This window comes from Fomitiporia mediterranea (genome assembly GCF_000271605.1).
Source record: "Fomitiporia mediterranea MF3/22 unplaced genomic scaffold FOMMEscaffold_3, whole genome shotgun sequence".
NCBI lineage: Eukaryota > Fungi > Basidiomycota > Agaricomycetes > Hymenochaetales > Hymenochaetaceae > Fomitiporia > Fomitiporia mediterranea.
In genome coordinates this window covers 3,346,417-3,367,890 of record NW_006760388.1, presented here as the reverse complement: position 1 = coordinate 3,367,890, position 21,474 = coordinate 3,346,417, and the positions used below count along the sequence as shown (strand labels likewise).

The window sequence follows — 21,474 nt, the reverse complement described above, 5'->3', positions numbered from 1 at the left end:
ACAACGACGACGGCAACGACGACCTGGTTGTAGACAGCGGGCGCGATGAGCAGACGCGACTCGTCCCGCGTGCATATCGCCGTTCGACAGAATGACACGCTCGCTGAGTTTGAGAACTGTAAGTTCATGTCGTTTCTCCCGCGAAGTTGGACAGGTGGACACCATGTATGAGCTACGTCCGCGTGTGCCGCACGCGCTTGACTCCACCATATCGTGTCACTCTCCGTGTATTGGCGTGAATGGCTTCTGACGCGCTTTCATTTCATGTTTCAAACACAGTCAAGAAGAAGTTCCTCTTTGCTAATAAACAAATAACAAAGTACGTCACGCGTCTTCCACAACCTTATTAATTACCACTACTTTTAATGACATCGATCTCTTGATTTGCGCACTACAAGACAAAACTGCAGCCTGAGTATGAAGATCGAGGAGCTGAACGCACACATCTCGACGCTGTACGTGGAGAACTTGCGGTTGCGCGCATCCGAAATTGCGTTGCAGTCGCAACTTAAGCGGGAGAAGGTCAAGAGCCACAAGATCATGGCCGATGCCGAGGCGGCGGTGAGTTTGACATTATGTTTTATTTTCGCTTCGCTTCGCCTACCTTTATGCTTGCCGGCTGCAATTTCTGTCAGACACGCTGCTGGCTTCTGAGCTTCTGAACTGATTGAGTTATATTACAGGCATTTAACCTACTCAAACATTTTGGTTTCATTCGGGAATCGTATAACGTACCACTGGAACGTCCGCACTCCCCAAAGGACAATGGAGACTCGTCCCCACCCTCACGCTGTCAGAAGCCACCGCCTCGTTCGCCATCTGCGCCGCGGCTGGCACAATTGCCGACTGTCCCGGACATCTATGAGGAGCCTGAGCCACATGAAGGAGAGACTTCGTCAGAAGAGAATGACCACGGGAGAAACATCAGGTCTGATCGACAAGCGACGTTGACGTCCTCAAGAAGGCGAGAGAGCATCTCGCGTTTGCCTGTTCCATCGCGTGTTTCGACACCTCCACCCGTATCTGCTATGTCGTCGCCGATGGAAGAAGGTCCTACAACAAGTAGGAAACGGAAACTTACGCGCAGAGCGAGTGGGCTCATGCCTTCCATCGAACCAACTCCGCGTCCTGTAAGCCCGGTGCTGGGTTCACCGATGCAGCAGGACATAGAATTATCAGCAGAAGAGGAAGCAGCGGCTTTACAAGACGTAGAAGCCATCGCAGCAAGGGAAGAAGAGCAAGACCACGACCACGAACTTCCATCGAAGAAACCAAGAAAGAAGAGCAAAACGCGAGACGAGAGTGACCGTGATATGACTGAGAGACGAGAGCGCAGGAAGGCAAAAGAGAAGGAGAATAGAGATGCTGCCTCGTCTGTGAGGTTAAAGGACGTGACGAACTCTCCTCGAAGGCGTCGCACCACCTCCACAGGAACAACGTCAGCAAGTGAGAGTGAGTACGGTTTCTGATTCCGTGTTCCACCTTTTGTTTCGTCACATTAACTCACGTATCAATCATCATTTTAAATCATTCTTTGGGTACCCTCGTCGTAGCTGATCACGTAAAACACGGAAAGGAATTACCAAACTCAGCAAGGCCTGCGCTGGCGATCTCACCTCCACTCAAGTTATCGTCTGAGGGTGATATAGCTTATCTCCCGACTCCTGCACCTTCATCAGCCGGAAACACGCCAGTTGCGCAGCATTTTTCACTGCCTCACCCTCCTCCGTCGTCTAATGACACTGCGGATGTTGGTACGAGTGGAGCTGGGCGCGAGCGGCGCACGCGGAAGAGCGTTAACTACGCTGAACCAAAGTTGAATACGTAAGTCATTGCTTTTCTCATGAGTACTGGTTTGGGAGTGAGTAAGAGGGAATGATGTCTCACGATGTATGGCCTCTAGGAAAATGCGCAAGCCCGACTCTATCCCGCCACCCGGCGCGAGACCTTCGTTATCTACATCCACTGTTCCCCTTTCTGCTACACAATCAACGATGCCGAATCAGAATCAGAATAATCTGATAAGAGGGCCGTCGTTACCAGAGTACGAAGAATCTGATGGGCATGGGATGACACAATCTGCTCTACCTCCTTCACGACCAACATCGTCATCTTCGACTTCATCATCTTCTGCAACGGCGGCGAAATCAATGACGGCGGCGCGTCGATCGACAGCGTCTTCTTCATCAACTTCAACTTCTTCAAAAAGAAAACGATCGGCGCGTTCACTATCTTCTCTATCGGATGACGGAGGTCTCGTCCTCGATGACGACGATGTCCGATTTGTAAACGGCACAGGAGAAGAAGAAGACGATTCGGATGGTGGAGGGGAGGCTGATTCGGAGTTTAGTGAGTTTAGAGCATGGGCGAACGTTAACATCAATTCCAGAAGGAAGAGTACCAGTGTGCAAAGTAGTGGTGGTCGTGGTAATAGTAACAGCGATGGTGGAAATAGTATGGTTCTCGATGTTGAGGAAGGATTTGCGAGGAGACGTAGTGTGGCTGTTTAACTTTATTTTCCCGCCGTTTTTCTGGTTCAACGAGTAGGTAGTTTAATTATTCTTTCTCTGGTCTTTTACTTTATCTTCTTTTCTCTACCCTTATGACCCATCACGATCACGAAACACTCCTACGCTTACATACACTCTTTCTTCGCTGGTACGATAGTACGATATATACTTCAGTCAATAGGTCCGTCATAGTTAGCAAAATTATTTTCTCTTTCTCGTCCCTTCTTTTCTCTCTTTGCTCTTGACCTGGCCCGACAAATGCAATTTGTATTTCATAGTTGTAAATAATTTCACACTACAGTATTGTTCCCTTGGCTTTTTTGGGATCTCTCTCTCACTTTTGGCAGTTGTTCCAACTTGGCTAATATCTTCCTTTCCTTCTTTTCTTTTCTTAACTTGCTATCTGATGATGAATAGGTAACGAACAGATGACGAAGAAAGTGGGGATTAGGTATCGCAGAATGAGTACATAATCACGATATGTAAATATACAGTCTTTTTCGGCTTGTACAATAAATCGGAGGTGCAGCGGTTTAAGGTGTGGACGAGTGAAGCAACACTGATCAGAAAGAAATTGCAGCCGTGTTGGCAGATAGCAATACGATTTCCATAAAGAAAAAAGTACGTGTTGAAGTGTCTCCAGACTACCGTATAAAAGGAAAAACCAGAATCAATACAAAATACGAATTAAATGACCAAAAAAAGGTCGAAGGTCGAAAAATCGTAAAAGCAAGGACAAAAACAAAAACAAAAACAAAAACAAAAACAAAAACAAAACACTCGGGAGATTTTTATCCCCTTCCACAGTGTCCTCCGCATCTGCGGACCCGTAGATAGAAACCCGAAAAAACCAAGGATCAATCGGTGCTACCAAGGCGTCGCCATCGTCATCTCTTCAACAGCAACGACGTCCTCGTCTTCGTCCGTATTCCCATTTGTCTCAACGTCCGCATCGGCATCGGCATCAGCGTTGGAATGCTGAGTATGAACATCACGCATCCACGCATCAAGATCTACATCCTGCCGCATAAAATGACTTAACCGATCCACCTGTGCGTCGACGTCGAATTGTGAGTTGTACGCTCCGAAGGATTTTTGAGTTTGACTTGGTCCTCGTTGTTGTGAATATGAAATTTGGGCTTGTGTTTGAGAGCTCAGAGGCAGTTTAGACACCTGCGTAGACTCGGCGAGAGGTGCGAAGCGTCTTGGATTTTGCGTGAATCCAAGAGGTGAAGTAGGTGAACCCGGTATAATCCGCATAGAGCCTCGCGAAAAATTTGAGCCCGAAGACGACCCAGAAGCTGGTGACGAGAAATACGACCTGTCTGATTTTGCTGGAGACGGATTCGCACCTCCTTCTGTCGCCAAGTCGTTATTGTCAGCACCAACATCCATATTTTGCACTGAATGTTTACGAGAAGGTGGGCGAGGACGTATACGTGACTTTCGTGAGGTCGTCAACGGGTCAGCCAAAATCCGACGTCTCCTCTCCGGGGTACATGGAAGACCCATCACAATATCGGTGCCGACGCCAACACCAATAGCACCATTAATAGCAGCATCCGGTGTCGTGGGACCGCTCTTCGCGAGAACACTCCCGCCACCAACACTTCTATATAATTCTCCACATGGTACATTCAGGAAATTCTCGTACGGCATACGAGATGTACAAGGCGGCGGTGTGCGAGGTGGACTTTGAACAAGCATTTGCATTCCGTTCGAAACAGGCACAATGAGCTCTGGTGGTGGAGTGAGCGGCCGTACATGTCCTCGAGTGGGAGTTGTCGGGATGGAAGGAGCTTCAGTGATAGGTGGTTGATGAATAACTGGACTACCGGGTGGCTGCTCAAATTGTTGAGAATTTGCAGAAGAATAAGGAGGAGATGGCGGTGTTGGTTGCGGGACCGGTTGCTCACGTGGCTCAGCAACATCATTGGGTACTATCTGAGCGTCTGATTCTAATTGCCTTCCAGTTTGAGATCCTTGATTATTGACCTGAATAGACGTATCTTTGTTGTTTACATCCTTTGTCGTCCAATCTGGTAAATCAACAGGTGAAACTGGCGAAGAACTTTGTAAAGTCCGAACTACTCCAAATACGTCCTTCTGTGTAGACGTCATCAAGTCGGGCGGGAACGATAGTGGGAGTGCCTGGGAATAGGAATTCAGATCGGGTATTACCAAACTGAAATGACTGGCTCACAGAGAAATCACCGAGTTCAGGATTTACATGATGTACGTCTTCCGCTTTACGAGTTACAAACATCTCTTCCTTTGCTTCCGTAGGCGGATTGTGATAGGCACATCTGAGGTCCGACAACGATTTGCTGTGCGTTTTGTCTGTGGTATCCGCGTGAATCGCATTAAGCGCCCGAGTGTCAACTTGAAGTAGGAAATTTTCCTCTCCGGTGTTTTGAACCTGAAGCCCGGTCTTCGGCCTCGGAGTGGCTTCTATCGGAACACCAGGCTTAGTGGCCTTCATTTTGCCGACATTGGTGAGAGTAGAGCGCTTGACGACCGGGAAGCCCAACGAAGATCGGGCCGAGTTCATAGAAGGGATGGGAGCTGCTGTGGCGAGCGATGAGCTCGGTGGTTGCAATCCAGCCTTCCAGTTTAGCACCTTGTCGTGAGCATCCTGCGATTGCATAGACGGTGGCGGGGCCGGCGCCATTCGCTCCTTCCCCTTCTGTTCGCATCGTTGTTGAGTTCTCTTTCTTTCCCAGTCAAGCCATTCCTCCTCTGTATCAACGAGAATCCACGGCACACCATCGCCTTGTTCTGATAGAGATCTACTTGGCTGCTTAGATGCATATCCAAACTTCGTGCTCCGTAATTTGCATAAGTCCGAGATGTTTCGCCCTTGGCGCACAGCCTGTTGAATGTCGGCTTGCAATTTCGCCGACCTCTCTTGTGACACAGGCGATGAAGGTGTTGATGGCGGACATAGTTCTTCAGGTAATGACGCGATTGCTAGATGCCACTGTGAGAGTCGGGAGGAGTACGAGAGACCGCGGGCGGGCTTGTTCGTTTCGCTAGAGGACTGAGAACTTGAAGATGCGGTCCGCGCGCCTGGAGGATCCGTCGGCGGAAATACAGGAGTATAGAGCGACATTCCCAACGGTATCCAACAGGCCGTACCCACTATCCAAGCATACGTCGCTCGTCGTCGCCGTCCACAGTGGACACGGTCGTGGTTGAAGCTGAGTGAGGAAGCACACGCGACGCGTCCAAGTCGGGCAACACGGCGAACCAGACTGGGCGTATAAGGCATTGTTGTCTCACGCTCTCACTAAATTGAACAGAAAGGGCGCCCTGTGATGATGGGCCCTGGCCAAACAGACTACCACAACGACTGCTACGTCAGCATGCCTTGTTTTGATGATTCTGTGCAAGTAGCTATCTGTAACTCAGCTTATCTATCAGCGTCGTATTCATGGCTTACTGATCTTTTGTCTCCAATTTGTCCATGCCTGAGTTCTCAGAGCAGATACTGGCTCGTCGTTTCAGTGATACAGACTGTGCTCATTCCCCCCTTCTGGTCTGTGGCAACACGCCCTACTGTTTCCAGTTCAATATCTAGGTCCTCCGTAGTTGCTCTGTATCAAAAGAACTGCTTGAGCTGTAATGACTACCCTGCCAAACCTGCGGATCTAGTTATTTGCAATAGCTGGATACAAGAGAGAATAATGATTACTATAATCAATCCGTCTGCGCGCTGAATTATGTGCATCGGAAGTAGCAGGAGCATTGCATGTGATCGCGTTGCGACCTCATGAAGCACGAGCCAGGAGGTACACAGCGGCTTGCTTACTCCGCCAAATCTACAGAAGCACGCGCTTGAGAGGGGGCTCGGTATCAATGACAGACTCTGCCACCGTGATCCTCCGCGTAATCTGGCTCGGGAAGCAAATTAGTCTAATTCTCGCTGATCCCGCTTCCATTGATCTATCTGAAATCCTGCTCAACAACCATGTGGGACACTGGACCGCTTCCTACACTACGGAAAACATATCCCGCTCTCCCCGCCGCCACCATCCCGCGCTCGTCGTTGTTGCCTTGTCTCTCAGCTTGGACGGAATATACGGGAATTCCTCCTGGAGTAACTTGTTGAAGACTTGCAGTTGCTGTCTTGACCGCCACGACTGGTGAATTACAGAAATGCACTGGAAAAGAGGACATAGCCATCGATGTAGAAACTAGTATGTAACGGACGAGTCTGTAGGATGTTTGAAGCCAACTGAGTTCATCCCCGTGGTCTTCTGTGCCTACTTCTCACCGCACTCGACTTTTGGCCGCACGCAAGATCGTTTGGTCTCATACAGCTTTCGTTTACCGACTATAAATTAAAGCGAGCGTTGACGCTATGGCTTCATCAAACAACTACACTTTCGCAGATCAGCTAGACGCTACAATGGGCTGGAGAAACCACGCTGACCCCGTTATCGAAGGCAAGCTCTACCTCGGAAAGTGAGCACCTCGCTAAACTTTATGCACTCTAAAATGTTAATCTCATCTACGTCATTTTCTTAATTTAGCTTGACCACCGCGTCCACTCCGCAAGGTCTGCACGAGCGCAAGATCACGCATATTGTGTCCGTTTGCAAAGAGCCGATTCCTGCTCATCATCCGCAATCCGGATACGTTATCCACAAGATTCCGGTTGCCGATGAGCCAACGGAAGATATTTTGATCCACCTTCCGGCAGCGTGCCAGTTCATTCACAACGCGATGAATACGCAGGGCGCGGTTGTTCTTGTACATTGTGTGCAGGGCCTCTCGAGGAGCGCCTGTGTTGTAGCCGCTTATCGTGAGTTCCGAACTCATTAATTTCCGAACGCTTAGAATCTGAATTCCTTATTTTTCGCAGTTATGTGGTCCAGACGCATGTCCGCGACAGACGCGCTTACAATCCTTCGCCAAGGTATTTACGCATATTTATCCACTTACCGAGATTGTTACTGATCTACATCCTCTCGCATTGTATCCTTCGTTAACCATCGTAGCTCGCGAGCAGATCTGGCTTAACCCGAGCTTCCAAGAGCAACTCATCGTCTTCGAAGCGTGCCGCTATGCGCCTTCTCCGAACGATGGTGTGTACCGCAAGTGGCGCTACCAACTCGAAGAGGCGCGTCGTCGCATTGCTGCGCAGGACGCCCGCGCTGCAGGCTCGTCCAGCAGGACTGGCTAAATTTAAGCCATATCTATCGCTAACAGGATGCTAAGCTAGATACATCGCTGAAGAGTCAGAGTTCGGCATGTTTGAATAAGGACACCCTCATCTGTTTTTATAGAATACGCATAAACCATATTGTCTTTTTAGATATACTTTAGATAGCTTAGACTCCTACTTAATACGTGTTTTGTAATATATTGTTAGTACGTAGTGTAGATACTGTAGCTCATATGTAGCTTAGTGTATAATTGTCACTCGTTACAACTATTTATAACGAACCAAATTGAATTTGGCCCCGTTTTGATCGAAGATGATTTACCTGGTGGTGTATTTATGTGTCCGTGATAAAGAAAGCGAACGTTTGCCTTAGAAACGAAGTCGGAGGTGCACCTTCCAGTGCAGTAGTACTGCGATGCAACATCCGATTTATGTCCTTGATACATGAAGGTTACTACACGACAGTGCAGCAAGTTTGGTTCCTTCGTACTAGTACGACGTGCTTACTGGACGGCATCGTTTGAGGATTCGTCCACAGTTTAGACAGCCTTTGGCAGTCAGCAGTTTGTATTGGGCAGTAAGACAAACAGTAAGTCGGTTTCAGTCGGTTTCAGTGTGACAAGAATGTTTTCTTACTACAACACAATGTATTCATACTGAAACATATTATCAAGGCCTATACACAGTAAGTAAACAAAACAAAACAGTCCTTGTATTATGACACAATTCTTAGCTTGTGTTCAGTCACAGTCATAATTCAAGTATCATCCATGCCTGAAACACCTCTTTACAAACTTGAGCAGGGCAAAAAATACAATATTAAGCCTATATGGGAGTAGCCTACAAATCAATAACTAATACTATGTATAACTTCCAAAGTATTTGAGAAAAGGTCAACAGACAGGACTAGCTAAATGATCTGGACTTTATCATCTGATTCACTAAAAGCCAAAGAAACTTTGTGAGTCTGCCTGGCTCTGCTATTGTTATATAGGCCTAACATAGTTGGTTAATATTGTACCTTTATGTTTGCATTGGAGAGTAGATTCTTACAGTAGAGATTAGTATATATTAAACTCCAGGTAATCAAGTACTTGATATAAAGTACTGGGAATTAATAATATCTGATCTGTGAACCTTTGTGTGTGTCATTTGTACTCAGAATACATGTTGCAGAAGTGAACAAGCAGTAGTCAAGTCTCTTTGTTAGTTCCAGCAGTCTAAGGATATGTGTGCTAGTAGAATAATGCTGAGTATGTTTATTTGTTATCCAGACTGATAAAAGCTTTCATCCTGCACACTCTCCCAGCCTTCCTGCAATTTACATGCAGATAGTTGTTTCCTGTCCTGTCTATAACTGCATGTTACATGTGTGTATTGGACATGCAAAACATGTTTTCAATGTAGATAAGTGTGTCTCAAGTGCACTTTATTCAATAGTTCGATTAAAAAGAAACAACGTGTATTGAACGCATGTTGATTGTGTCTTTGACAATGTGAAGAAAGAAGCTAAAGAAGCCTGATAACAATAGCGCCTAAGGTGACAACAGCACTTACCCTTACCCCTGTGAATAATGATACTTGCAAGGAATGAGGGATGATCTGAAGAATGCATTGCGAAGCATAGAAGTCCAGTCGGAACCGAGAAGAATCAAGCAGCTAGACGGATTGAGATTGCTCGCCTGACCCTTCAAGGGTCTGAATGCACCTGCCTAATTGTAAAGCGCATGAGGTTCCCGTCGACGATCACGATCGTGGGGTATGTGCGGGGAAAGATTTAATATCAATCAAGCCAATATCTTAAGACTCCCATGTCCTCGAGAATAAGTGTCCGGAAGCAGCACTTAGAAGCAGCTGAAGCCGGTCAGTTGAGCATGTCGCGTGCTCGAGTGAACAGTCGAATACACCTAGAATTAAGCCGATGTGCAGCAAAGTGTATCGATCGAATTGAAAAGTGGTAGAGCATGCTAAAGACGTCCCACTTCCTGCACGGCGTTGAACATGCTAGAACGCTATTATAGTCTTGACAGGAGGATGCTGGTGATCATGAGATTGAAAAGGGTCACGATGGATGAATGAGCAGGAGTAATAGCCTTATGGCCTTGGTAGCCTTGTAAATGATACTTCTCTAAGAGCACTTCTCTGCAAGGTGAGGGATAATAGCCAGGGGAGGATAAGATGAGGCAGTGCGGAAAACAATGAGGAAAGCACAGCATTACGGACTTATCGCGGCAAGTCGCGCTAGCTGGTGATGATCCAAAGGGTTCTCGGGACCTGTCTGAAATTAGTTTGTACGTGAAGAAGTGCAGAAGAGGCATTATCAATATACGTAGAATTCAAGTTGCCAGTTTGTGACAAGTGGGTTGAAATTAGCGCGGCATGCAGACCAGTGTACCTAACGGCTTGTGATTCTTTGATCGTAAATAAGAAACTCGACGGATTCGGTGCTCCGAAGGCAGTTTATCCTCTTGAACCCCGCATCATTGCCAAGTAAGTAATCTGGATAGGGGTTGCGTGAGGCCAAGGAATACCATACAACCTAACCACTCATGAATCCACACTCTTGATTATCCAGTGAGTAAGCGAGAACACTGCCTCGACAAATAAAGCATGATGTCAATTATAAAAGAAAAGAAAAGAAAAAGAAAAAGGAAAACGACCCCAGCTTCTGCTCCATATTTCTTGTCTTGTCCAATTCAAGCCTCCCTACCTAAGCTCTTCGCACGCCAAACTGCGCAGCAGCCCCTCTCGTTCTTGCCATTCAATCCACGGCACAGCCTTAGGCCTCAAAAGCATAAAGTTCGCGCGGGAGTCACGCGCGTAAATCCCGAGGAGGCTAGATTCGAAGAACTTTGTTTAAAGTGGATCATATACAAAATGAGTGTGGTATGATATCATGGAAATATCATAGCAAGGGCCATCCCTTCGGGCACTCGGAGAGTGGGGAGTTACAGTCGGAGTCACGTATCTTCCATATCCATAGGATGACGGTGATGGGTGGACATCGAAGCCTGTCAGAAGTACTACTAATCGCCCTTCGTACTCCGCTTCTGTGCTAGTCAGCTCGCGCGAAAGTTCCGAGTGGTAATGAGCGAAGAGCAATAACTTGCAGAGAGAAGAAAACAAAGGTTACCCGACGCACGATCTCCTCGGAGCGTTCATTCCTTTTCCTGCAAAGCCTTTAATCGATGGTAAGAAGACGCGCACGCGTCCTCGTGTTTGAGCAGTCAACGAGAGAAAAAACGCGGTAAAGAGGAGGACGCTCATGAGTAACCTGGGAACAGACTTATTGAATTGAATTGAACCTGCAGGCTTAGAGTGTCTGTGAATTACGGGAGACACGTCAATATACCCGTTTCGGAATTTTGCTCAACTTGCTCAATGGAGACAAAGCAGGGAGTCCCCGGGGTCCTGCTTTATTACTTTTATTCGATCGTCGCTGGTACCTGGCGTGCAACATCCGAGCCGTTTCGTTGTAAGTCGGGTAGGCAAGCTTGAGACTGGCGCTTACAGGAAAACTTCTCATAACACGAGGATCCAAATCTAAGCGAGTCAGCTTCAAACGTGCTTTTATGCTTCTCGTTTCGATATTTACTTTGTGTTTTCTGGGTCAAGGTATACTTTGCTCTTTCAAAATCACGCGACAGAGTGGACTTCCCATGTGCATTGTCTTACAACAATATGACTCGACCGGACCCGGTCCTAAGCCTAGATTCAGTAAAACAGAGAGAAAGGAGACATGGCTACCGTCCTGGACCTTATAATTTACCGTCCTATCTCCCATCATAGATCTTTTTTACGAAATTATCATTGATCTCAGATCCAAAGCAACTTTCGGTAATTCGTTTACCGTCCTCGGACTCCTATGTGTTTCTATACGAAGACTTCTTTCGTTTTACTATACATGAAGGAAGAGAAAGAGAAAATAACGGACATGTTTCAGTTCGTTACCCGAACGACTGTGCAATGGAACAACACGATGACGAAGCGGTTCGGCGCCGTGCACAGTGTGGATCCAAGAAAAGCTACTGGTAAGTAATCGTCGTTGCGCAGCCACCAAATATAAGAAGGTATTCCTTGATCAGGTCTTAGCCGTTTCCGTGACCGAAATCGCAATAAGAAAATCTATATTTGCACACTCCGGTAATTCGCGAGCCCATGCTGTAATTTCGATTACCGTCGAGAAGCGTCTTTCTCGTCAGCACACCACGAACGTGCGTCGCTGTTAATGCTAGCTAACCGGCATTCCCTACACCTTTCATCATTCATAAATCAAGAAAAATTGCGCTTTCGGGGACCCCCGCCTCTTCTTGCGCTCTAGTCGGTCTTTCCTACAGAAGCAGTACGATGTTTAAACGCTCGAATGTGTCATTATTTGATATTGAAAGGCAGGATAATGGCTTCTGCTTAACAAGCCACTTCTATATACTCTATTTCAGGCATTCGCCTGCAATGCTTCCCTGTACGCATCATAAACATAAAGAAAAAGTAATGTAAATATGTAGTGCGGATTTTTCGTCTTCCAAGCCGGCAGCTATGTAAAGTGCCTGCATTATTTTCACTCATGCTATTTTTATAAGTATCGTTCCCAGGAACGAGCGACCGTTTGTTTCCATCCGTCGTGGTATCCCGGAGCCGAGTACACATTTCATATTGTTACCGCTCTCTATCCAAATATATACATTTATTATTAACGATCGTCGTTGTCTCTACAATGTCAACGCAACTTTAATCTTGATAAATGGTATAATAAATAACGACTGAGTTTCAGAATCATGGAGCAAAGCTCGCCGCCCAAGTTGCCTCGTGTTCAAGAACATTGAAAGGCTATAACTGCATCAAGTAGGAAGATCACTTTAATAGTGCTACAGTCTTGAATTGTCCTCACACCCGAGTATCTTATCAAACTGAAGACGTTTCTTCTTGAAAACTTCTGAGGTGAGCAATGTATGGAATACATCTCGATCATTGTCAAGAAGACAAAGCAGGATTAGGCAAGAGAACTTCCATACATACACATTCTGTGTAGTTTGACTCGGAAAAACAGTACAACAGTAAGATCTGGTATCCTCCTCTCCTTTAACAACAACATGGCATCCAAGTAGTCGTAACCGTACCTGACTCCTGAAGCAAAGTGATGTTCCGCCATCTATAAGAAGCAACCCTCTTTCTAAAAGAAATACTGCATATTTTTATCCCTCCAGCATTCGGTGAGAGAAACCTGTCCATCTAAGGTTATACAACAGATAGGCGCGCCTGCTTCGACGTGTATCCGTGTATCCAACACAGGGACGGGTGGCCACGTATACGTACGTGCGTGTGTGTCTGTATAATACGATAGAGATGCATCGATTATGGTGAGAAAATCGCGCGAGAATGTGCGGAAGTAAATGTATTTTTATTACATAGTAATAAATATAAATACATACCGACGGTTGATGGCGGTGACGAGGTCTCCAACAGAACTATTGTATTTTTACCTCGAGTGGTGTTCGTATTGCAAATACACCTGTGAAATTACAATAAGTTAGTATGTGCTTGAATTTATAGGTATGCAGATCGTTCTCAAGGAATTAAGTGAGGATTCGGAGAATCACAGGTGCATCAAGGGTGGCAACAGACTACCTGCGACATCCCGGACATACCAGAAATGCAATGAGCCCAAAGAGAGTCTAGTACCAAGAGAATTCCGACACGTTCGGTAGGTGGTTTACTTGGCTTTCCAGCGGAGATTTCAAAGAAGCAGTTTGTAAATGATTCTTTGAATTCATTCGGATGAACGGTACGATATATGATATCTGTGTAGAACGAGGGCGGCCTGGTTGATAGGAGATAACGCAATGTGTAGCTTTTCGGGAATAATATAAAGATGGTTTCGACCTGCTTGCGTGTCGTTTGTCTCCGAGCCACCCGTCGAACGTGCTCGTTCGCTTGCGAAGTTGATGAGAATTGATGAGCTCGTTAGAGGTGTCAAGGGGGAGGAATCTCGGTAAATCCAGAAAAATTTCGAGAGACAGCAAGACGGAGGCAAAATCACCGAGATCTGCTGGCTCGATGAATAGGGTTCGAGTATGTGTAAGACACCGTATTTATTGTTTATCAAATCATATTATTGGAAGAGTCGGCGACTGATGTGAATAGTGATTGGTAGATGAATTAGATGGGTGCTGATGGACGCCGACAGATAGGCGCTATTTTATTGGTGTAGAGAGACGACACCTGTTCTTGTCTTGTCGTTCATTCGTGCTTCTCCAGCGCCCTGGTACTCGTGTTGCCTGAGAAAAGCGGCGAAGAGCAGTATGGTGGCCACCCCCGGACTTCACCGTGAACGTTTTTTACGAGATTGACAAAGAGATGACATGAACAGACCTGCACTAGTGTTCATCGCGTTCAGGGGATAGAAGGGATGTAGGCTCGGCCAAGACCTTGGCAGACGATAGAAGACGCCCAAATGAACCTGACGAAGTGATTGAGCCGGGTTCGTCGCTCGTAAATAAGGGATATGCGGACATCGTGCGCAATTTTTCTGTCTCGTGGTCAAGGGTTCCGGCTAGGTGACCGAGGCAGGCAGACGGCGACTTCAGTGAGAGCAGGACAGACGGAAGCACTTGTTGGATCGGAATCGAACGTGTGGGAAGCTGAGAAGACGATTGAACCGCGCTCGGACTCGGAGTCGGACGGGAATGCGGCGAAGGGAATGACGTGTTTCGGAGGGAAACAGTGCGAGGATGATGCCGATGGAGGCGTCATCCGCGAGAAAGCACTTCCAGACAAGACGGCAACCGCATAAAGAGAGAGCGCAACACGATCACGAGTAGGAGGGAAACCTGAAAAGTGAAGATGGGCTGAAGCTACGCGAAGGGGTCACCGACTCTTGGCAGGTTGCTACTCAAGCACCAGAAAGAAGCAGAATAAACTGCAGATGTTCATGAATAAGTTCTGTATGTATTGTTCTACAAGCTTGAATGGTGACCTGAGCGGAAGCAAAAGAGGAATTTTGAAATTGTGGAAATTGAGCAGAGAAATCCTGAGTCAGGATTGCCAAGGGCGGCAGTGGAGGAGGGACCCCGGACAGTGGCAGTAGCTAATGAAGAGTGAAAAGGAGAGAGACATCACGGACCTGCTTGTCCGCATCGTCCTGCATTCTCCCCTCTTCTCTCCCTCTGTCCTGTGTCCACACTCGCCCTCTCTCCTCTCTGTCGCCCTCCATTCCGACAACAACAAATAGCACCTGATCGCCGCACAGCACACCGAGCCTCCATCGGATAAAGGGAGAAAGCACAGGCTGCGGGTGGGATCTGCTTGAGCCATGACCACCTTGATGTCCCCCTCTGCGGGCTACCAATTCATGCCCACCGCCCCACATACAAAACCGCGTCGTCGCACAGGTATACTCCTCAACGGCTCACCATCATCCTCAGCACCCAACTCTCCGAAGTGCGCGACATACCTTGCTCCAAGTTCATCGAGTGCTGCCGCTGGTATCCATCAAGTCCCGTTCTCCTCCCACTCCTCTGCGTCCTCAAGCACTTCTTCGACTGACGACATCCTTTCCTCCACCTCAGCAACCAGCGCAGGCGGCACCATGGCATCTTCATCAAAGCAGTCTTCGCGGAAAATTCGGTTCGCTCCACTCCCAGAGCCACGACGCGACGAATATGATGAGGATCTTCTCTCACCCGGCTTTTACGAGGTTGATAGCGCAGCCTCGTCTCCGAACTTTGCGGCATCCGCTCTGCAGTCCCCGTCTGTATCTGCCAATGTCATACCGCCGACGCCCATTCGCCTAGCCTTTCTGAAGGAGTCACATGCTCAGGCTTCTGGTTCCACGCTCGGTCTTTCGTTCGACGGCACAGATCCGACCGACAGTGGACAGGCGACCGAGACAAACACGATCATCGGATCCGAATGCGGTACCGACGAGACGCCTACAATGTCGAACTCCAGGAAAAACCGTTGGTCAAAATTACTTCGTCTACCAAAAGCAGGCCAGCTGAAGCAGCCGCCACGGACGCCTGACGAACACGGGCAATTTACCCTTTGGCGTTCCTCCTCCCGCGAGTCAAATGCCTCCGTATGTTCTTCTCGAGCAAGTGTATTCGGATATATGTTCGGTTCGCACAGTGAGCCTAATGGTAGCTCTACGAGCCTCGGGAACCCGATTTCTCGTCGGAGAACCTTTACCGGTGCTGACTCCGCTCCCACGTCTCCGTTGTCTTTCCGCGGTGGGCTTTCACTGAAGCCTGTTACAAGCGAAGCCGGGACTGCCACGGCTCCTGCCGCTCGTAGCACGAAGACCTCCAGTGCACCTCCCACTGCAAGACGCGAGACACGTCTCTTAAACGGTCGCATATATGGGCGCCGTCAGAATGGCCCTCCAAAGAATCTGTTTGCCAACATCAAGGATACAGAACCGGAATTCGTTGAGTGGGGACACGGTGGGATGGGTAGCGTACGAAACACGGCAGGAGCTGGCTCGTCTAAGTACGCGGCGCTGCAATCGAACAGGAAATTGAGTGTGGGTCATGATGACGGATCTGGGGCTGCTGACGACGATGATGGTGGCGGTATGGGTTGGGTGAGGAGGAGAAGGGAGGCGAGGGAGCGCGAAAGGAAAGAAAGAGAGGAACGTGAGGCGAGAGAGAAGACTGCTACAGAAGGAAAGACAGAACCGGACTCCGACGGTTCGAGGACCGGAGAGCGAGAAGAGTCGAAGCCAGAGCACGATACGAAGGAGGTATTGGGGCCTGTATCGCCTAAGGATGCGAGTGAGGACAAGGAACGTCGACTATCTCGAGTGTCGGAGGAAACTCAGGCAGTTGTTGAACAGGCAGAGCAGATGGAAGAGAAGGATAAGAAGGGCAAGGAGCACGTCTATACCGCAGTGAACGTCCCAGCCCCACGGCCACATAATGGTCGGTCGAACTCGCGTACCCATTCGCTGTTGGGCTCCACCCAGCCGACGCCTGGTCACAGTGCCACAGCGACACCGACTGCCGAGAAGCTTCCATTTATGCTCACTACGACATCGCCGCCTGGCTCGCCTACTGCAGCAAGTGCATTAGGTCCGAGCCCACTCGCATTGTCCGGCGTCACAGCTGAGGATGAGGCAAGCATGATTAGCTCGAGTGCTAGTTCCAGCTTTGAGGACGAGAGCCCTGTTGGAGACAAAGATGAAGACAGAGACGAAGAAGCTGAGGATAGCGAGGATGAAGAGGATGATGTGAGTATGCGTTTCATATCATTCTCTAATGTTGCGGGGAAAGTGTGGAGTTACGACGCCCAATGCTTCCACTCTCAATGCCTTAACGATTCAATTACTGATACGTTTCTCTTCGTGTTTAGGAACAGGCACGCAGAACTGCAATTGCAATTGGTGCGGGTGTGGAAAAGATCTCGCGACACAAGGACTGAAGTCGCAAGTGCCAATCCTTCCGCGCTACTTCGAGCAAAACGTAGCACCGAAAATTCCCGCCTGGATGCGTACCAGGCCCTCTTCCACCTCCGCAACCTCCCCAAGCTTCAATTCGCTGTAGGCAAGACGCATACGCCGCATTCGGAGATGGTCTTATCTTCTCTTTCATCTGTAACCATGCTCATCCCAACCCACTACAAAATCATACAACACTCTCCCCGCTCTAATTGACATTTCTGCAGCTATATCGTTATTGTTTTTTCTTCTTTGGATTCCTTTCTTTCTTCGGGATTAGTTCTGTTGGGTCTGGCAATGGGAAACTTCTTTTTCTTTTTTTCTTCTATTTTTGATACGTCCCGTGCGCCGAACACGACGCGATTTGGATGGATCACTGCTTCGAGGCACGCTGCTGGACATGCTTTGTACGTGTACATCAAGATGTGTGATATATGGTGGTGATGTACACCTACTTCATTGCTAGTTGGTCCATCTCCTATCATCTGATCCCTTTGTTTTTTTTTTCGAACCGGTCCTTGTATCTTGCCGCTGCAGCAACTTCTTCAGTCTCGGATCTGGACCGGCAAATTCCTTGGTCTCACATTCGCCTTTACAGGCTTTCCTTTTTTACTACCCTATCTTTTTGCGTATCTCACTGTCTCATTTTTAATTTGGCAATTTTTTCCACAAGAATATATCTTTCCTGGTACATTATCACATCACATCACTTTATCATTCAGCCATTGTGTAGAATATTGAGCAATGAAACATTTACAAGTCACTTCCAATGAATTTGCTTGGTATCTGGTTAAGATCCGGGGTCTGAGTGAGCTTTGTCGGTTTCAAGATAGCAAGTCCTGAACTGACATTGCACTGGATCATTATACTTTGATACTATTCACCCCAGTGCAGATATCAGGAAATTGAATACAAGGATGAACATAGCAGGAAACAATACCAGTGATAGTGGATATTAAATTTTAAAGTAGAGATGATCAAGCCTTTTCTCGGCTTTCAATGTCTATTTCCGTTTGTTCTAGACTTGTCCTGTCAAGTGAGCAAGAAGAGGCGAAAATAGAGCGAGACAGTGGAAGTGATCGAAAAGACTGCTCTAGTACTTTCTGGAAGTTGTCACTCTAGGCCTTGTCTCGGGATTCCTGTACAGATACCAGTGCTCCTGTGTTGTGTTTGTTTTGAGCAAAACCGTGACAAGCCTCAGTGAAGGAAAGACAAGGGAAATACCAAGAGGTCTTAATCACGAATGACCATGAAATAAATCACTTGAAACAACTCGAGTTTATCCTCCCAAATCTTATGCTCCTGAAAACTTCCCTTAAGCAACCATTGCAAGGAAGCACATTACCTTCCGAGACAAAAATCAAATGAAGCTGTAGCAGGAACGTTAACAGCGATCAAGTGTGGTGCGAGGGACCCCGGAACCTGCCTAAATCAACTTCTTTCTTAAAGTAGTGTGAGAACCAAATAGGGCATGTTGACGTGTCCTTGTGCTTACGGGTTTTGAAGCTTCCCCGCAGCATTCAGCTCAGTAAATTGTAATCCAATTTGTCACAGGATACTCATACCCGCCCTCTTCTTTCCTCTCTTCTTTACCGCGTTGTTTACTTGCTGTTAACTGCGCAAACACGAGGATGTGTAATTTCTTTCTATCGATCGATTGCTGGGCTTGCAGAGAAGGAAAATGAAGTGTATCCCTCCGAGGAGATCGTTCATTGAGTAAAAATTAGCATGACTACTGGACTTCTTTTCGTGGTAACACTTCTTCTACTGCTTACTATCTGGAACCTTCGGTCGATCTGGCTAATACGGAAGCGGAGTGCGAAGTTGCGAGGGGAGGGCTACAATGCGCTTCGATACCAAGGTGGCATCATAATTGAATACAACCACCCCATGGAAGCATCAAGACTCCGCCCTTTGCGCCCGACTCCATATTCGTTGTATAGACTTCTCTCCACTTACATATATTCCAACTAATCGTCTCCGAAGAAATGATTTGTTTTTAGCAACTTATGACCTCATTGCAAATATGCAAATATGATCCGCCTTGGTTTTGGCCCCGCGCATGGGATTTACGCACGCGTGATTGTGATCCCGCCGGTTGAGCGCGAACTTTTCGCTCTTCGAGTCTCGTGGTATGGTTTGAATAGGAAGAACGGACGAGGCTGTGTAAATTTGGAGTGCATACGTTTGTTTGCTTGTTTGTTTGGTCCGCGAAGCATATTCTGACTGATGAGGATTAAATGGGGGTTGATTTGGATACCGTGACGGATGTGTGTTGAATGCTAAAATGTTCTCTTTTGGAATGTAGGTTACTTGAAGTCTCAATTCCAGCGAGGCAGTGTACAAGAGTTCGTCCCCTCCCATGCGTGGAATATGGATTAGCTGGCGGGGTAGCCTCGTGTATTGCCCCTGTCCTCAGTGTTCTGCATGACCACTTGGCAAAGATTCGGGATTCGTTGAGGATAAACTGTCTTTCGTCGGACAGTCGGTGTTCAGGTGGAATCACAGGTCTAAGGAACTCTGGTCTTCGTATCTCACCTTTCACAATACTTCCGGGCGTTAACTTGGAGACCGCGGCATGCCATCATCCTGCTCAGGATTTTCCTTTGCCATGTTCACAAGTCGAACGTGCTAGGTCCAGAGAATCACTTTAGATGATCACCCGCACAGCTTGCCATGACAAGTCTGTACCTACTGTGCCATTTCTATGTTTCCCGCACTGCCTCATCTTATCGTCCTTTGGCTATTATCCCTCACTCCGCTTGTATGGTGGCACCGGAGGGGCTCCTTTTCAACTCTACAAATTACAATCCTTCTCTTCTACCCTAGCCCATCCATCGTGACCTCTTATACTCTCAAGGTCACTGTACCGAAGACCGAAGCAGCATTCCAAGGAGTTGGACACAATGCAGGAATTGGAAAGCCTTGTGCATGTTCATTGTTTTCCTTCACTTCTTTTAACGCGATCGATACAGTCTGCTGCGGAATGTCCTTAATTTCATGATATCTAGAATGTTCACTCAAGCACGCGACCTGCTCAACTGACTGTCCTGGTTCTTAGCTGGTTCTATCGGTTACTTCTGGATGCACGTTCCTTATGGAGAAGAAGTTTGGGATAATTCTAGATCAAGATACTCTCTTTCCCCCACATCTACCCCACGATCGCCGATCGTCAATGAAATCCTCATGTCTGAACAAAAAGGAACAACAAACTGGTGCAGACGTAGAACCTCAAGGTTTTCTTTGTTAGCTACAATAGATCCGTCCCATTGGTTCTTTCATTCCAGGTCTAACCATGTCTTACGCTGTCCACTGAGTATATTTCATTACTTCTGTGTTTCTCTCCGAGGCCGGCGGAAATTTAGCTGGGGTAGATGTAAATTTCATACTTGTTATTTTAATTAACTCCCCTCTCGCCTATTCACCTTCTATTCACATCCAACGTGCGCGAAGTGTGAGTATACAGTCGCGGCTCAGTTCATATCTCACTATACACAATGCATGCCTATCTAAAATCTACACAAGCGAAATGACTACTGTAACGAATACGTGGCATCCTATTGGCGATAGAAACGACTTAAATTCAGCCAGTCCTGCTGGACGAACCTGTGGCGCGGTCGTCCTTTGCAGCAATGCGACAACGCGCCTCTTCAGGGTGGTAGCACCGACATCAGGAAAATATCTCAAACTTTGTATTAGCTTATATGTATATAAATTATATATATTTTCTACATTATGTATAAGAGCTTATTGTGTACCTAGGGGTTTTAGGAAGGTAATAAGAAGCTAAGAAAGCTATTAAAAAGTCTTGACTTTCTGGTCAAGAATAATAAGAATTGTAGTACTTACTAAGATATACAAGTGCTTAAAGTGTACCTTGCAAAATGGCTAAGTATTATAATACTTGTTATTTTAACAAGGAAAACATATAAATATAAGATGTATAAGATAAAATTTTCCTTATATCCATTTGTTATTGAAATAACAGTTTATAATTATATTGAAATATTGTATAAATACATTATTATCTACAACAATTAGGGAAATGATCTGACGACAGATGGCAAGTGTATTGACAATAGAGAACAAATGTGTTCCTCAGCCGTTTGAGGTAGTCTTTGTCACCATACCTTGGTCGCCTCTCGGTCCCTGCAAGTTGGATTGTGCATGGATTGTGAGATTGTACGGATTGTAGAGGTCGAGGTTGCACCTGTGAGGCAGATTTGGAGGTTGACTTGTAAGGGGGCAAGGGGTTGTTAGCAAGTGCAGGTGCTTGAAGTAAAGAGATGAATGCACTGCGACGGCGTGTAGTGAGTGTGAGTAGTGCACCGGGGTTGATATCCGGAGCATTGAATGACTGATTT

The 21,474-nt window shown here is 47.1% G+C and overlaps 4 protein-coding genes across 4 annotated transcripts; 3 read left to right on the top strand and 1 right to left on the bottom strand.

The window, feature by feature from the left end:
- Positions 1-2,762, top strand: FOMMEDRAFT_139387 (uncharacterized protein). Its single transcript, XM_007264219.1, has 6 exons — positions 1-118; positions 280-319; positions 399-561; positions 684-1,452; positions 1,554-1,824; positions 1,904-2,762. The coding sequence occupies exons 1-6, from the start codon at positions 46-48 to the stop codon at positions 2,508-2,510; spliced, it is 1,923 nt and encodes a 640-aa protein (XP_007264281.1). The 5' UTR covers positions 1-45; the 3' UTR covers positions 2,511-2,762.
- Positions 2,763-3,058: 296 nt separating this feature from the next.
- Positions 3,059-5,642, bottom strand: FOMMEDRAFT_139386 (uncharacterized protein). The gene is made up of 2 exons (XM_007264218.1): positions 4,714-5,642; positions 3,059-4,661 (listed from the first exon to the last, which is right to left on the bottom strand). Exons 1-2 carry the CDS (start codon positions 5,620-5,622, stop codon positions 3,378-3,380), a joined length of 2,193 nt encoding a protein of 730 aa, XP_007264280.1. The 5' UTR covers positions 5,623-5,642; the 3' UTR covers positions 3,059-3,377.
- Positions 5,643-6,921: 1,279 nt separating this feature from the next.
- On the top strand, positions 6,922-8,598 carry FOMMEDRAFT_132517 (phosphatases II; the record flags this gene model as incomplete). Its single annotated transcript, XM_007264217.1, has 5 exons — positions 6,922-6,977; positions 7,046-7,317; positions 7,378-7,431; positions 7,514-7,639; positions 8,573-8,598. The coding sequence occupies 5 exons, from the start codon at positions 6,922-6,924 to the stop codon at positions 8,596-8,598; spliced, it is 534 nt and encodes a 177-aa protein (XP_007264279.1).
- Positions 8,599-14,862: 6,264 nt separating this feature from the next.
- Positions 14,863-17,810, top strand: FOMMEDRAFT_18326 (uncharacterized protein). The gene is made up of 2 exons (XM_007264216.1): positions 14,863-16,903; positions 17,026-17,810. The coding sequence occupies exons 1-2, from the start codon at positions 14,990-14,992 to the stop codon at positions 17,092-17,094; spliced, it is 1,983 nt and encodes a 660-aa protein (XP_007264278.1). The 5' UTR covers positions 14,863-14,989; the 3' UTR covers positions 17,095-17,810.
- The last annotated feature ends 3,664 nt before the right edge of the window (positions 17,811-21,474 follow it).